The sequence below is a fragment of the Manacus candei genome, unplaced genomic scaffold (genome assembly GCF_025592945.1).
Source record: "Manacus candei isolate 608988 ecotype Guabito, Panama unplaced genomic scaffold, ASM2559294v1 h1tg000009l, whole genome shotgun sequence".
Taxonomy (NCBI): Eukaryota; Metazoa; Chordata; class Aves; order Passeriformes; family Pipridae; genus Manacus; species Manacus candei.
In genome coordinates, this window is record NW_026138057.1 from 5,186,390 (window position 1) to 5,200,360 (window position 13,971).

At 44.9% G+C, this 13,971-nt stretch overlaps 1 protein-coding gene across 1 annotated transcript; it reads right to left on the minus strand.

Annotated features, from left to right (window-relative positions):
- Window positions 1–6,071: 6,071 nt before the first annotated feature.
- Window positions 6,072–12,904, minus strand: LMO2 (LIM domain only 2). Its single transcript, XM_051777161.1, has 4 exons — window positions 12,750–12,904; window positions 12,457–12,634; window positions 9,234–9,449; window positions 6,072–7,056 (listed from the first exon to the last, which is right to left on the minus strand). Exons 1-4 carry the CDS (start codon window positions 12,754–12,756, stop codon window positions 6,837–6,839), a joined length of 621 nt encoding a protein of 206 aa, XP_051633121.1. The 5' UTR covers window positions 12,757–12,904; the 3' UTR covers window positions 6,072–6,836.
- Between the last annotated feature and the right edge of the window lie 1,067 nt (window positions 12,905–13,971).

Genomic DNA, 13,971 nt, shown 5'->3' on the forward strand with positions numbered 1-13,971 from the left:
AAACAACACATGAAAAAATCCTTTCCTCATTACTGCCATGTGGACCCAGGCAAAAACACCCTCCTCCTGAATCTCACAGGCTGGTAAATTAGCCTTGACAGCTCCACAGTTAAACAAAGTTAAAGGAATCACCAAGAATCAATCAATGGACTTCATCTAGTGGTTACAGTGAAAGACTCAGAGCAACTGGAATTGTCTGTCAGTTCTGTCTGGAATTGTCCAATGACCCTACATGGTTGCTCTTGCCTACATCAGTTGCCTGAGGTTGTCAGAAACCTCTTCTGGTCGTCCCAGCTCTGAGCCAAAGTGCTCTGTGACTTCAGGCTTGTTTTTGTTATTAGCAAATAATTTTGTCTCAGATTCTTAGCTCTGAAATGGGTCTAAAATATTTATGTATGTTTGGAGAGTTTGGAATCCCACTTAGAGAGGAATGTTGATAGACTGGGCTTTTTTCTTTGGATGAAAGATTCAATGTTGACACAAACCGGCAAAGCCAAGTTTTTTTCTTTCCCAGGGTTGCTTAGCTCAGAGTTGGTTTGCTTTTCATATCATCCTCTTTCACATAAACCAAATAGAAAATAATACTAAAAACGGAAACATTAACCTATGAAAGTATAAAAAACAAAGTTTATTTACTTTACAGAGCATGGATGGCATAGAAGGGCATGATTCTTGCCTCCAAGAGCTAACACATGCAATTAAGCAGATAATGTATAAGAGTAACTCAGTGGATAATCAACGGTACTTCATCAAAGGTCAGCAGCACTGCTACCTGTGTTCAGGTTTTGTGCATAGTTGTGTGTGCTTGATTAACACTGACAGAGACTAGCACTGACTACATCCACAGGAGACCAAGATTGCTAATTTCAATCTTATCTTGGTCCAAAAGGGCAGTAATAAAGCCTCAGGAATATTCCTAATTTCATGCACTTCCAGCATTTTCACTGTGTGTGATTCCTGATGTGTGAAAGACTCCAGCAAAAGCAAGGGTTGGAGGAATATTTCATGATCCTGTGGAAAGTGCTGAGACCTTGGTTGTTTTGTATGGGAGCTCAGGAGGCGTTTCTTTACCTGAGGAACATGGAGAATAATGAGGCATCCCCGGAGAAAACTGCTGCTATTCTTTCCTGAACTAAAAAACCCCCACATCTGTATGAAGCAGACAGCAGCTCACTCTTCACCTCCACACACTCTCTTTAGGTCATTAGCTGAGATTGTTAACGAGGAGGGCAGCTAGATGAGGCTGCAGTGGTGGGTTTTTTGGTTACGAACACCTGAACCCAGAGTGCACTCATTCATCAGAGGATGGCAACAACAAATGTCTGAAGTGCTGAGCTAGATTTGAAGAGGCAGCACACAGATAAAAGCCTCCAGAAGCCCTTTGCAATTCCCTTAGTCATCCATTCCCACCGAAAGCTTCTCTTTTGAAGCTTCCAGGAAGCCTGGTGCAACCTTTGGTTGTCCTTTTGGTCCGAGCTCTTATCTGTGTAGTGCAGACCCGGCCTCTCTCTGCTCGTCCTACTCAAAAACAGTTGTTATGGGATAAACAAACCATATTTGCTGATGCACGTTCTCAGTTCTCTTATCAGCTGAACAACACGCTTCTCGTGCATGGTGGGTCAAACAAGCTGCTGGTCCAACTCCAAGAATTCCAGGGCAACTGCATCACGGCTCATTTTGAGCTTACTCACAGCTCTGGACTGCAAGAAATCACAACCACGTGATGATAGAGCATTATCTTGGACTGACCAAGAGTTTCCCAGTGTTACAAAGCGTATTTAGGTTGATGATTGCAGGCCTTAGGTCTTTTTTATTGAGGTATTAACATGATAAGCTGCTTTGGGTAGCTGTTAAGATGCTTCAGGATATGGTCAGACTGAAGACTATGTGTCTTATCGGAGAAGAATTTCAGCTTTATTGTGATTGTCTCTTAAAATGTAAATAAATAAGTAAAGCATCTCTAGCTCAAAACTACTTCACAGCTGTCCTGAAATACATTGGTAAAGTTGTTTGAGATGAGACACACATCTGAGGAGAGGAGAAAACCAAACCCCTGTGAGCTTTTACCAACCAAGCCAAGAAGTTACAGCCCTGTGATGAGGAAACATCTCAGGAATCATATGAAAGGTAGCTGGCACACTGGACTAAAAAAAGGGGTTAGTTCTCTTGGTCATGGCTTTAAAAGGTTATTCCTCTCTCAACACCACAAAGAAACAGCTTTCCATTGCTCTAGTCACTCCTGTTGCAGCATTCCTTCTTGCTACCCCTCCAGTTCCAGCATCTCCACAGAAATCAGTGCAGTCCATTCACCTTTGGTTATAGCTTTGCTGTCTTACATCAGTGTATAAATATAACCAGAATATGCCAGACAGAGAGCAGAGGTGATCACAGAGCACCTAGCAAAAGGTGTATTCAATTTTTTCATTATAAAAAGAAATATCTCTACTCTGAAAATCTTTTCAAAAATATCATTTTTTCATGCATTATCTGCTTTTCGCCCTGCGAAAAATTAAATATTTGAAAATTTACTTTTTAATAGAGAAGCAGTTTAACAGGAGCTTTTTGATCATCCCTTTGCTGTGGGTGAAGAACACAGGGGCTTCAAGAGTTGCTTGAGTATTTCTACACAGAGTGAAATGGTGGGTCAAGCTCTGTGTTTGAAGAATACACCAGAGATGTCACCAAATGTGTTTATTTTAGCAGAAGTTCATGGCTTTTTACCACCCAAGTGCAAATGTCTGCAGAGGCTGTTGAGTAATTAATGCTTGCAAGGCACTTGAAAATGGAACATGGTGTATACTCCTGCAAACTATGTTTAATTAACCATCAGAGATCTGCTGATTTATGAGAGACCTTTCCAAGATGTGCCTTCTCATTAGCCTGGTACAAAGCGACCCACAGCAGGAGGGAACAACTTACTTCAAACACGGTTCAACTTTCAGCCAGTTTAATCTTCATCCCATTGATAGACTTCTGAATCCTAATTTAATTATAGTTCCTTAAATGTTTTGTGATATCATATCTCAATCTCTCTGTTCTGTGTCTTTTTATGTTTTTTTGTCAGTTGTTGTGGGACAGAGGAATAGATAATTTTTTTCAATATCCATTAAAATTCTCTTTGTCTGCAGTGCAGTATATGCTCTATAAAAGAGATGAACCTGCTGCAAGTGAAATAAGCTGATGCCGCACTGTCTTTTCAGAGCAACAAAAATCTTTATAGATTATTTTCCCAAGTGTCATGAATCTCCTTCAAAGCCTTAAGCCACTGATACCAATTAATAAACTTAACAGTCTAATTTTCAATTCACACCCAGGCCACACAAAGTGGATGCTCACCCTGGCAGATGCTTGAAAGCTTTGCCTTTCAGAGATAAAATGTTACCTTGTGTGTGATAGGGATGTTAAGGTGGGGGTGATTCAGGAGCAGAAAGACCTGTTAAAGTGCAGCACCTGAGGCCTTCTTGTTTTCTGAATTTACAGTCTGGGGCTGGCAGTCATATAAATGAGTGATGCTCTCTGATGTTCTCTTCCAAGGCAGCTACAAAATTGGCAGGGAGTCTTGGGTTTTGTGCTGATGTGTCCAGAATTCAAATAATTTGATTCTTGGGTATAATGACAATTGGAGGCAGAGTATTACCTTGAGAAAAGAGAGGGGAGAGACCGCTTCTGGATCCTGTATTGAATTAACAAGCGATTCCCATTTACTCTCTCCCCTGAAAACTCCATTATACAGGGCTCTTATTGCCCTTATTCAAGGGCAGGGAATTAAAAAAGTGATATGGATGGTAATGCTCCCATCTTCCTACCATGACATTGAATAATGGGGACAAAGAAGGGAAATCTTGACAGATGATACGCCTTTTAAAATACTGCTGATAGCGAAAACACAGGAAGGATGGTGCATTTGAATATCAGCGATGAAGTCATAGTCAGATTTTTGTGTTTTTTGCTCATGAGTTCAAGTCATCTTTGCTTTTATTTTTGCTGTGGTTTTTCGAATATTTTATCTTCTTGTTATTCCAGTTCCTTACTCTAAGGAGCATAACTGAGGTGAGGACAGAGGTGAAGCGTTGGTTACACTAATTCCAGGAGAAATCTGCTCTCTCTCTCTCCTCCTGGATGTGAAGAGCAAGAGTTGGGAACCCAGTAGGGAAAAGTCCACCAGCAGACTGATATAATTATACAGTTAGAGCAATGTTACTGCTCAAGAGGAGGCTCTTCTTTCCAGTTCAACCTAAGCTTTCTGAAGTTACATAGACTGCATCACACTGGTGGTCTTATAACAAAATAAGGATATGCACTGTGGACCCTTCAACATCCTTGCTTTACAAATACATTAATTTAGGTTTAAAAAAATGAATTTTTCTGTTTAAACTACACCTTACACAAAATGAGCATATTTGCATTAGGAAATCTTAAAAATTTTATGGAATAATTGACAATATCTACATTCTACAAGTGTGTAATTGAAAAATAGAATATTTAACTACTTTGACAAAAGTCACACAGGGAACACCTTCTGAGGTGAGAACAAAATACAGATCTTGGTCTAGTTCATGTAAATCACGAAGCCTCCCTGAACTATTGACACTCTTACCTGATCTCAGCCCAGATGTTAACGAGGCCTCTTAAACTAAATTTTTGGTCAAACCTCTTTGTGAGGAGGAATCATGAAAATCAGCTCTGCAGCATGACCTAGTAAGGTTAGAAATGACGCTGGGAAAGGTTTAGGGAAAAAGTGTCAAAACCCTTACCTGTACTGATACCTGTTGATTCTGACCATGTCAGTGCTGTTGTTATATTGGTGTAACTCTGATTTTAGAGTCAGTGGTACCATCTTGCTGCAGGAGAGCAGGATGTAGCTCAAAACCTCTTGAGAGCAACTCTGAGAAGCCAAATCATGGCTTGCTTTGTCGAAGGGAAGCTCATTTTATCTCCCACTGCCCCTCACCAGTCAGTACTATCAGCAGATGCCAACCTGTCATCTGGGTACATGCACCAAGCCATGTAAATTAATTAATTAATTAGTTTAGACTTTGTTTCCAGCTGGATCTAAGATTTGCAAGGAGCCATTGTGAATGAAGAGAGCTGATAGCTGAATTTTCCTCTTGCACATCTCTCTCTTTCCTCTAGTGGCAAGAATTTAGGCTGGTAATTATAATTCCAACCAGCTGCCTGTGGCCTCCAGAGGTCAGCATATCACCGGAGAAGAGCTCAGTCACAGCGCCCTCAAACTGTACTTTTCAATGATTTCATTATGTGTAGTTTCCACTTCCACTAGTAATAAGATTTAAGAGTTTTGTCCCCAACACTTGGTGTGGCAACAAAATCAAGAAAAGTCAAACGAGCTCTCAGAATATCCATTGTAAAATGCAAAGTGTTGTCATTGATCTGTGCTACCACTTGGATGGGAGATGCCTTAAGTGACAAATTTATTGAAAATAATGAAATTGATACCCATAGGTATGGGTGTTATTCCTGATGTGTTAGTCCTGATGGGGGGAATGGACATGCTAAGCATATTCTAAGTGGATAGGACTTGTTCAGTTCTGTCAAAAGGTCTAAATTTTAGTGTATTTGAGCACAACTTGCAGTTCTAGTGATACCTATCTCAAAAAGGGTAACATATAATCAGAAAAACAGAGACAGATGAGAAATAGAGATTGTCAGAGGTGTGAAACAGCTTTCATGCAAGAAGGAATTTAGACTATTTATCCTAGAGAAAACAAGTTGGAGGAAATATGATACCACAGAATCATAGAATGGTTTGGGTTGGAAGGGACCTCAAAGATCAGCCAGTTCCAACTCCCTGCCATGGGCAGGGACATCTTCCACTAGACCAGGTTGCTCTGAGCCCCAACAGGAAAATAAATAATACAACCAAAATCCAGCCCAACTCAAAAAAAAAAAAAAGAAAAGAAAAGAAAAGAAAAGAAAAGAAAAGAAAAGAAAAGAAAAGAAAAGAAAAGAAAAGAAAAGAAAAGAAAAGAAAAGAAAAGAAAAGAAAAGAAAAGAAAAGAAAAGAAAAGAAAAGAAAAGAAAAGAAAAGAAAAGAAAAGGAATAACAACACTTAATTCTTCCATTATTTTTATTAAAGCTGCAGAGTCTTACTACACACAACGAATATTTTATTGATATAATCTAAGTTAATAAAATAGTTGAACAACTCTTTAGATTTATATTTGTATAGAAATGATCTGGGGAACATCTCATCTCAAAACAGCAGTGCCCGAAAACAACTATTCAGCAGGATTTTTTAAAAGAAGAGTTTGGGACTAGAGGATGCACTGTTCATTCCCAAAGGAAAAACAAAAAATCCATGCAAAAATAACCCCCACCCTCTTCCTGCTTTCTTTCCCATCCAAAGTGGAAGGCCATGTGGAATGACCACGTCAGGGATGGTTCTTTCCTTCCAGTATTCCTCCTCACACCTAATTTGGGAGCTGTAGTCTAAACTTAATTCATTAAAACAAGACAAAAAGAAAATTTAATTGCACAATCCTAGTCTGCAGGTGATGACATCATAACATCTCTTTACAGAAGTCCCTACTCTTTCCCAGCTGGGAGAATTGGTTATGGAGTTGTGTTTGTCCCCATGGCTGATGTCATTTACTGTCCATGTGGTCACCACAAGTCAGTCTATCTACTATTGCTTTGCTCTCCCTCCTTCACCTATATGTAGTTTACATTCTATGTGGCACTGCCTGCAAAGGGCCGCCTCCGTGGTGTTTCCCCCCCTTTTAAATTCCACAGCTCCAGTGTCGATCTCCTCACTGCAGCCGGGCACCGGCATCGCCCGCGAGATGTCTGTGACAGACTCTGAGACACGTCCTTGCTAGATCATCCCATTGATCTTAGTCCACTCGTAGATGTCCTGTTCACACACTATGTCCGAGTTGATGAGGAGGTATCTGTCCCCAACACAGAAGTGTTTCTGGCAGGCAGCGCACTTGAAGCATTCCAGGTGATACACCTTGTCCTTCACCCTCATGGTCATCTCGTAGGCCCGGATTCGCTTGTCGCAGGAGGCGCAGAGCCCGTCCTGGCCGAAGAGCCTGGAACAACACGTCAGAGGAGTGAGCAGAGTTCCTTTGCTGGGAGGTGGGAAAAACCACATCAAAACAAGGACACAACCCCAGTGCCTCGAGCCATTAGTCATAGCAGTGTGGAGTCAGAAAGACTTGGAAAAGACGAGGAAAGCTGCCGAGCAGAGCTGGAAACTTTGCAACACCAAAAACTGAAGCAGAAAATCCAAGGTCCTCACCTGCTTTCAGTATCATGGAAGCAGAGTATGGTTTGGGTTGGAAGGAACTGTAAAGTCCATGCAGTTCCAACCCCTGCCATGGGCAGGGACACCTTCCACTAGCCCAGGTTGCTCCAACCCCTATCCAACTTGGCCTTGGACACTTCCAGTGATGGGGCAGCCACAGCTTCTCTGGGCAACCTGTGCCAGGGCCTCACCACCCTCACAGGGAAGGATTTCTTCTAATATCCAATCTAAATCTCCTCAAATCTATCAATATAATTTACTTCTCTGATCAATGACCTTATCTTGAATTTGCTGAGCACTTCAGGAAGAGGTTCCCCAGAATATTGCACAAAGTTGTGCCCTGCTAATACTTCCACTTCTGTAATTGACAAATTACCTTTCCATGGATAAATGTTGCTTGTCTTCAGCTGTGCTTCTTAGTTTAAGGAAAGGATTAAAGGGAAAGAACATAATTTCTTTCATCTACCAGGAGATGTCACTGTTCGCTTCTGCCCAACAAAAATAATGCTAAGGTTACACAAAGGTTGCCAAATTTTTCATTAACGGGGGAAGATATTATCTGTTGCATTATTAAATAAATAAAAGGATTGAATTTCACTGCAAGAAAATGCATTAATTGTATTGCCATACTTCCTGTTGCTTCCATTTTAAGATGAAAAGTATTTGGGGAGTCTAATTAACACTGGATCACTGCTGGATTTACAAGTGGTCCCATTAGCAGAACTTAGTCCTTACTTTCAGCTTAGCAAAATTCCCATCAGCAAAGCTCAGGAACAGCATAATTAGGGAGTCCACTGAGATTTTGGTATAGTTTTTATTGGCAGGTAAATCAGCCTTCAGTGAAATAGCTGGAAAAATACCATTAAATATCATTATTCTGTTCCCTGACACGTTAGGGATCCATTAGAAGAAATGGAACACAACCAGAAGAAATGGAACACATTTTAATTGTACTCAAGAATGTAAAGATCCTTTGTTACCAATTTTTATGAAATATATTAATCTCCAACTAATCCTTCTACTTACAAATTTTGGGAAAAACTGACAGGGAGAGGGTTATCAATGAAAATACCCATAAGAAGTAACAACACTGACCCTGTAGGGTTCACCTGGAGCTGTGGGGTTATGTCTGTGCAGACCAAAAGATGCCAACAACCCCAAGTCCTAGGAGCTCTTACTATGTTCTTCACATTATCAAATAATTCTGATTTATCCACCACATGTAGCAATGCTTTTGTTTCCATTAAAAAATGCCTTTTTTTAAACAAGATTTTAAAGACTTTACTGTAAACAACTCCAAGTTTTTTATCTAACCAACACAGATAATCTTTAGATTTATCTAGAAGTTACTGAAGAATCCCAGCAATACCATAAAGCATCTGGACATTAAACCCAAAATTATGAAGACAGGCTGAGAGAGCTGTGGGTTTCAGCCTGGAGAAGAGACGTCTCTGGGGAAACCTTATAACACCTACCAGTGCCTAAAGGGGCTCCAAGAGTGCTGGAGAGGGACTTTGGACAAGGGCTTGAAGTGCCAGGACAAGGGGGAATGGCTTCACACTGCAAGAGAGTGGGTTTAGATTAAATACTGGCAAGGAATTGTTCCCTGTGAGGGTGGGGAGACCCTGGCACAGGTTGCCCAGAGAAGCTGTGGCTGCCCCATCCCTGGAAGTGCTGGATGGGGCTTGGAGCAACCTGGTCTAGTGGAAGGTGTCCCTGCTCATGGCAGGGGGTTGGAACGAGATGATCTTTAAGACCCCTTCCAACCCCAACCATTCTGGGATTCTACAAGTATGATATGAGTCCACATCTCAAACGCGAGCTGCGTCACACTCCCGGCTGCTGTCAGGCCTTAAGAGCAATTAAAAATCAATTCCTTATTCCTCGCTGTACTCACTAAATTAACAAGCAAAGCTGAAATGTGAAGGAGAGGGCTGAAGGTGTGAGGAGTGGGTTGTGTACCTGAGATAGTCCCTCCTGCAGAGCTTTCTGCCCAGTTTGTAGTAGAGGCGTCTCCCCACCTCGCCGAGCCTGCAGCCACAGAGGTCGCAGCTCAGACAGTCCTCGTGCCAGTACTGGTCGATGGCCTTCAGGAAATACCGGTCCCCAATGTTCTGCTGGCACCCTCCACATGTCAGCAGAGAAGGGGGGATCTGGAGGACTTCATCCACTGGCTCCCTGAGGGAATGAGAGAATCATTGGAGTTGGAAAATCAACTCTGATCTGAAAGCATCTGTGTGAGGAGAAGGAAAAGCAAAATAAAACACGTTGGAATAGGGATTATATCCTTGTTTTTATTCCATCTCACCAAGGGCTAAAGGACTAAAAAAGGCACCTGAGGGATTTTACACTTTCCATTGGGAAATGTAAATTTGAAGACTGAGTCCGAGGATGTCATTTCCCTGAACAGCATGAAATGAATAAATGCAACAGATGAGACCAGTGCCCAACTGGTTTGAGATTCACTGCTGGTTTTAATAGAGCCAGAATTTTACCTCATATTAGTGCAGGACTTCTTTTTTGCCTTAGCCAAGGACATGAATCCACTGGGATGGGTCTCTATACTCAAGCAATTATTTGGGATTACACATTAGACACACAAATCTTTATTGTAATATTAGCGTTGCTTTTTAAAAAAGCTCTGAAATCTAAGATGGTTCTGGTAATACCTGAGGATAAAGCAAGAATTTTCTTCAAAACTATTTTCTTAAGGAATTCTCTTCTTTGTCTTTTGGGGTAATTTTCCAAGGTAAGAGAAGAAAAAAAAAAAGAACAGCAAAAAAATTCAAAGGAAGGTGCCTGAGCTCAGTTCTGTAAGGTTTTGGCTTCACTCAAACCCCATGGGAGTCACTAAAAAATCTATTGGATCCATCCTCTAAGCACTTGCTTAATTTCAAACCTGTGGGAACTAGAGTGGACCCCCAAATTTTTCCATGTTATTTGTTTCTTGCTCTAACACAGAGTCCCTCATTAATTTGTTTCTGCCACTGGTCTGTCCTCCCTTGGGCTGGTGGGGGTAGAGGAGACCTACATTGATGGAGAAGGAGCTGGCTGCTCACAGTTTCCAACAGGCAACAGGAAAAAATTATATTACTCCTGCTTATTTACTGGATCAGCAGTTTTCTGGGCAAAAATTACTTTCTTCAGCAGGGAGGAATGACCTCTGGTCAAGAACTTCTGGGCTGAGAAAGTGATCCTGCAGTTTTTATTTAGGCAAGCTGAGCCCTGAGATATTATCTGGTTATATTCTGCTCTGGTTTTCACTCTTCTAAGTTTAAACTGCTGTGCCCTGCAAGTTGTGTGGTAACATCCTTCTCCTGCCAGCTCTCCATCCTGTGAGTTTTCATTAAAAATCATGGGGAACTCATGATTAGGCCCTGGTTTTTCCAAATGTATCCTTTTGGGCTTCATTACTCCCTTTCCTAATGTGTGGGCTCCATTCTGGCAACTCCTGAAAGCCTTCCAATAGGAAACACACATCATTATCCTTTATTATCCTTTATTTGAAACTTCAGATGCATTCCAAAATATTCCATCTGAGGGGTGTTTGGGAATCCCAAGCCAGGTTTCTTGGACAGCCCTAAACTCCAGAACAGCCCAACGGATGTTTATGCAGAACAGCATTCCTGGTTTACACATTAAGCTTTTTGATGTCCATAGATTCCTAAGCCAGCACTTAAGTCACTAGAACACAAGGCAGGTAAATAAATAAAGATTAAAAAACTTTGTAGTTGAAAGCTGGACATCATTAGGAGCTTGGATTAGCATTTCTTAAAAAACAGCATAAAAGAAGAGAAAATGTAACATGTAAAACATCAGATGTGACATGGAATGAAGTGATTTAATCCCCAAAAGCAGCGGTTCCCATATGTTCACTCCGGGCTCCAAGTAATGGCATTTTTAGTATCTCACAGGAAACAAACCACGAATGACTCAATTTACTCTGAGTGATGTTTGAAGCGTTATCTAAAAATGAAGATTTTATAATTCTTTTTTTTTCTTCCCTCTTATCATGATTCCAAACAAGCCTAAGTGCAGTTATTAGCATGTGCAGGGCTGAAGTGACCCGGGGTCTGTGCTGAGCTCCCATCCCTGGGTGTGCAGGAGGGACGGGACAGCAGGAGCACAGCCCAAAAGCCTGGATCGGGGTACTGGAGCCAGTCCCTTCTCTGAGTGGAAAACCCAGCGAGGGAAATTCTCATCTCCTACATCCCGGCCATCAAGCCTTTCTCCATGCCCTTAGCAGAACACCCAGCCCCCACCAAAGCAGCTTCTATGAGCTCTTGAAAGTTGCATTATGAAAACGTGGAAGTTGGGCACCCGCAGATAAAACAGCCCCGACCTTCCACTGATGGGCTGCAGCGAGCTGGGCAGACCAGGGATGGGGCACAGGGGGTCCCTAGGGATGGGGCAGGGAGGTTTCCCTCCCTGAAAAACCTTCAGGCTTGGGAAGCGGGATGCTCTCCCTCTCTCCTAGCATCCCCAGCACCCCGGGGTGGGATGAGTGGTGCCTGCCGGGGTGTGTGTGTGTGCGCGTCCTGCGCCTCTCTGCTGTCGCTGCTGCTCTTTCCCACAACTCGGGGGGCTCTCCCCAACCTCCCCCACGCCGCCAGCCCCGCGGGTCGGGGCAGCCTGAGCGCAGTGCCCGGTGTCCCCGGTGCGGCTCCTCCGAGCATCTCCAGCACCGCGGGGTGGGATGAGCGGGTGGGAGATTCCCTGCCCGGCGCCGGGGGGGTGCGTTTGCCTGCTCCCGGCTGCTCTGTCCTGCAGCTCGGGGAGCTCTTCCCAACCTCCCCCAGATCGTGAGCCTCCCGGGTCGGGGCATCCCGGCCGCCGGTGCTCGGTGTCGCCGGCGCGGCATCTCCAGCACTCCGGGGTGGGATGAGCGGGTGGGACATTCCCTGCCCGAGGGTGGGGGTGCGTCTGGCTGCTCCTGGCTGCTCCTTCCCACAACTTGGGGGGCTTTCCCCACCGCCAGCCCCGCGGGCCGGGCATCCCGGTGCGGTTCCAGTGCGGGGGCAGCGAGGAGCGAGGGCTGGTGCCGAAGCTCTGCGGGGCTGCCGGGCACACAATGCCAGTGGCGGCTCCGTCGGGGAGGACGGGGTGGCACCGGGAGCCTCTTGGGGAAGGATGGACAGCGGAGATGGAGAATGGGGAGGACTGGTCAGAAAAAGCGGCCACTTACTCGGAAGGATCGAGGCTTTTCCTCTCGATGGCCGATGACATTGGCAGGGCCGGTTCCTTTGTGGCGTGCCGGTGGTGGGCTCTGCCCCCGCCGGTTGCGCACAGGGTGTCTGCCCGCGGAGCCTTGTCTCCAGCCGCGCTCCCTCGCCGGCCCGCGATGACATTCACAGGATTTCCTCCTGCAGCACCGACATACAGACACAAACAGGCGCTGGGGCTGCGCTCCAGCCCCGCACCTCCCTCCTCTCCCCCCTCCACCCCCATCCCCGCACTGCCCCCGCCCGCAGCTCTGACCTCCCATCCCCGCCGCGCTCCCCCCGCGCCCCGGCCGGCGGGGCCGATCCCGATCCCGATCCCGATCCCGCTCCCGCGGGCGGGGGGCGGCGGCCGCGGCCGCCACCGCGGCTACTCCGCGCCCGGCGCTCGCTGCGGGCGGCGGGACCCGCAGCCCCGCGGGGTTATTACTGCGCGGCTCGGCCCCCGGGGCTCTGCTTTCATTTCCTTTTTCCTGATCGCGGTTCAAATACAATGGGAGGAAATCACGCTTTAAAGAGACAGATGCCCGTTTTCTTTAACTGCACCCCTGGGGGCTCGGCGGGGCGAGCGGCAGCGTCGCGGCTCGATGGGGTGTTTAAAGGGGCAGAACGGGGCTCTCTGGAGCCGGGGCTGCGGGCTGCCAAGGCTTTCTCCTCCCTTATTATTTCTTTGCTAACGTTGGCTGGGTGGGCAACCTGAAAATCATCCCAAGGGCTGGGAAAAAATAAGCGCCTGGCTCTGTGCTCTGCCGCCTTCCCAGCCCCACACAGGACCAGAGCGACACTCACCATCCCTCTCCTTGCCCTCTCCTTCTCTTACATGTGTGTGCACATGCCTGCATGTGTTTGGACGGTGCTTTGAGATCCACAGGTAAAGATCCCCAAGCATTATTTTCCCACCCAGAATTCAAACTCCTCAGCTCAGTCGTGTTTCATTTATATCCCCCGAGTGAACGTTCGCGGGTGTTTGCTCCCCGCCATCCCCCAGTTCTTGTAACGTCCCCCAGTTCATTTGTTCATTTAACAAATTTATACCCTGACACCGTTTGATGTTAATGAGCGATAAAAGCCGGCGAGTACGAGGTATCGATCTGTAATTAATCACAGAGGAGCTAAAGATGGGAAAGTCTTGCCTGGATATCTCTGTTTTCCCTCCCACCCTTCCTCCTCTCCATCAGCACAGCACATCCCGGAAAGGACTGATTTGCAGCGTCGGAGTGAAAACTATTACAGCAAATCGAGCCTTTCCCAGTCTCTGTGGCATTAGATACTGGCCCTTGCTGGAGGCAGACTTCTGCATGAGATGAACTGCTTGCCCTGTTAATTCCTTTAAAAACAGTAAGAAAATATCTATAACAAAGCACTAGAGAGCAGTAGTAGAAACACTTTGCTTCTATTTTAATTCCCAGAAGAGAAATTCACTTGATGTCTATTTTTATGACTAGATTCTCGGTTTTTTTCAGCTTTTTGGCAGCTGGGGG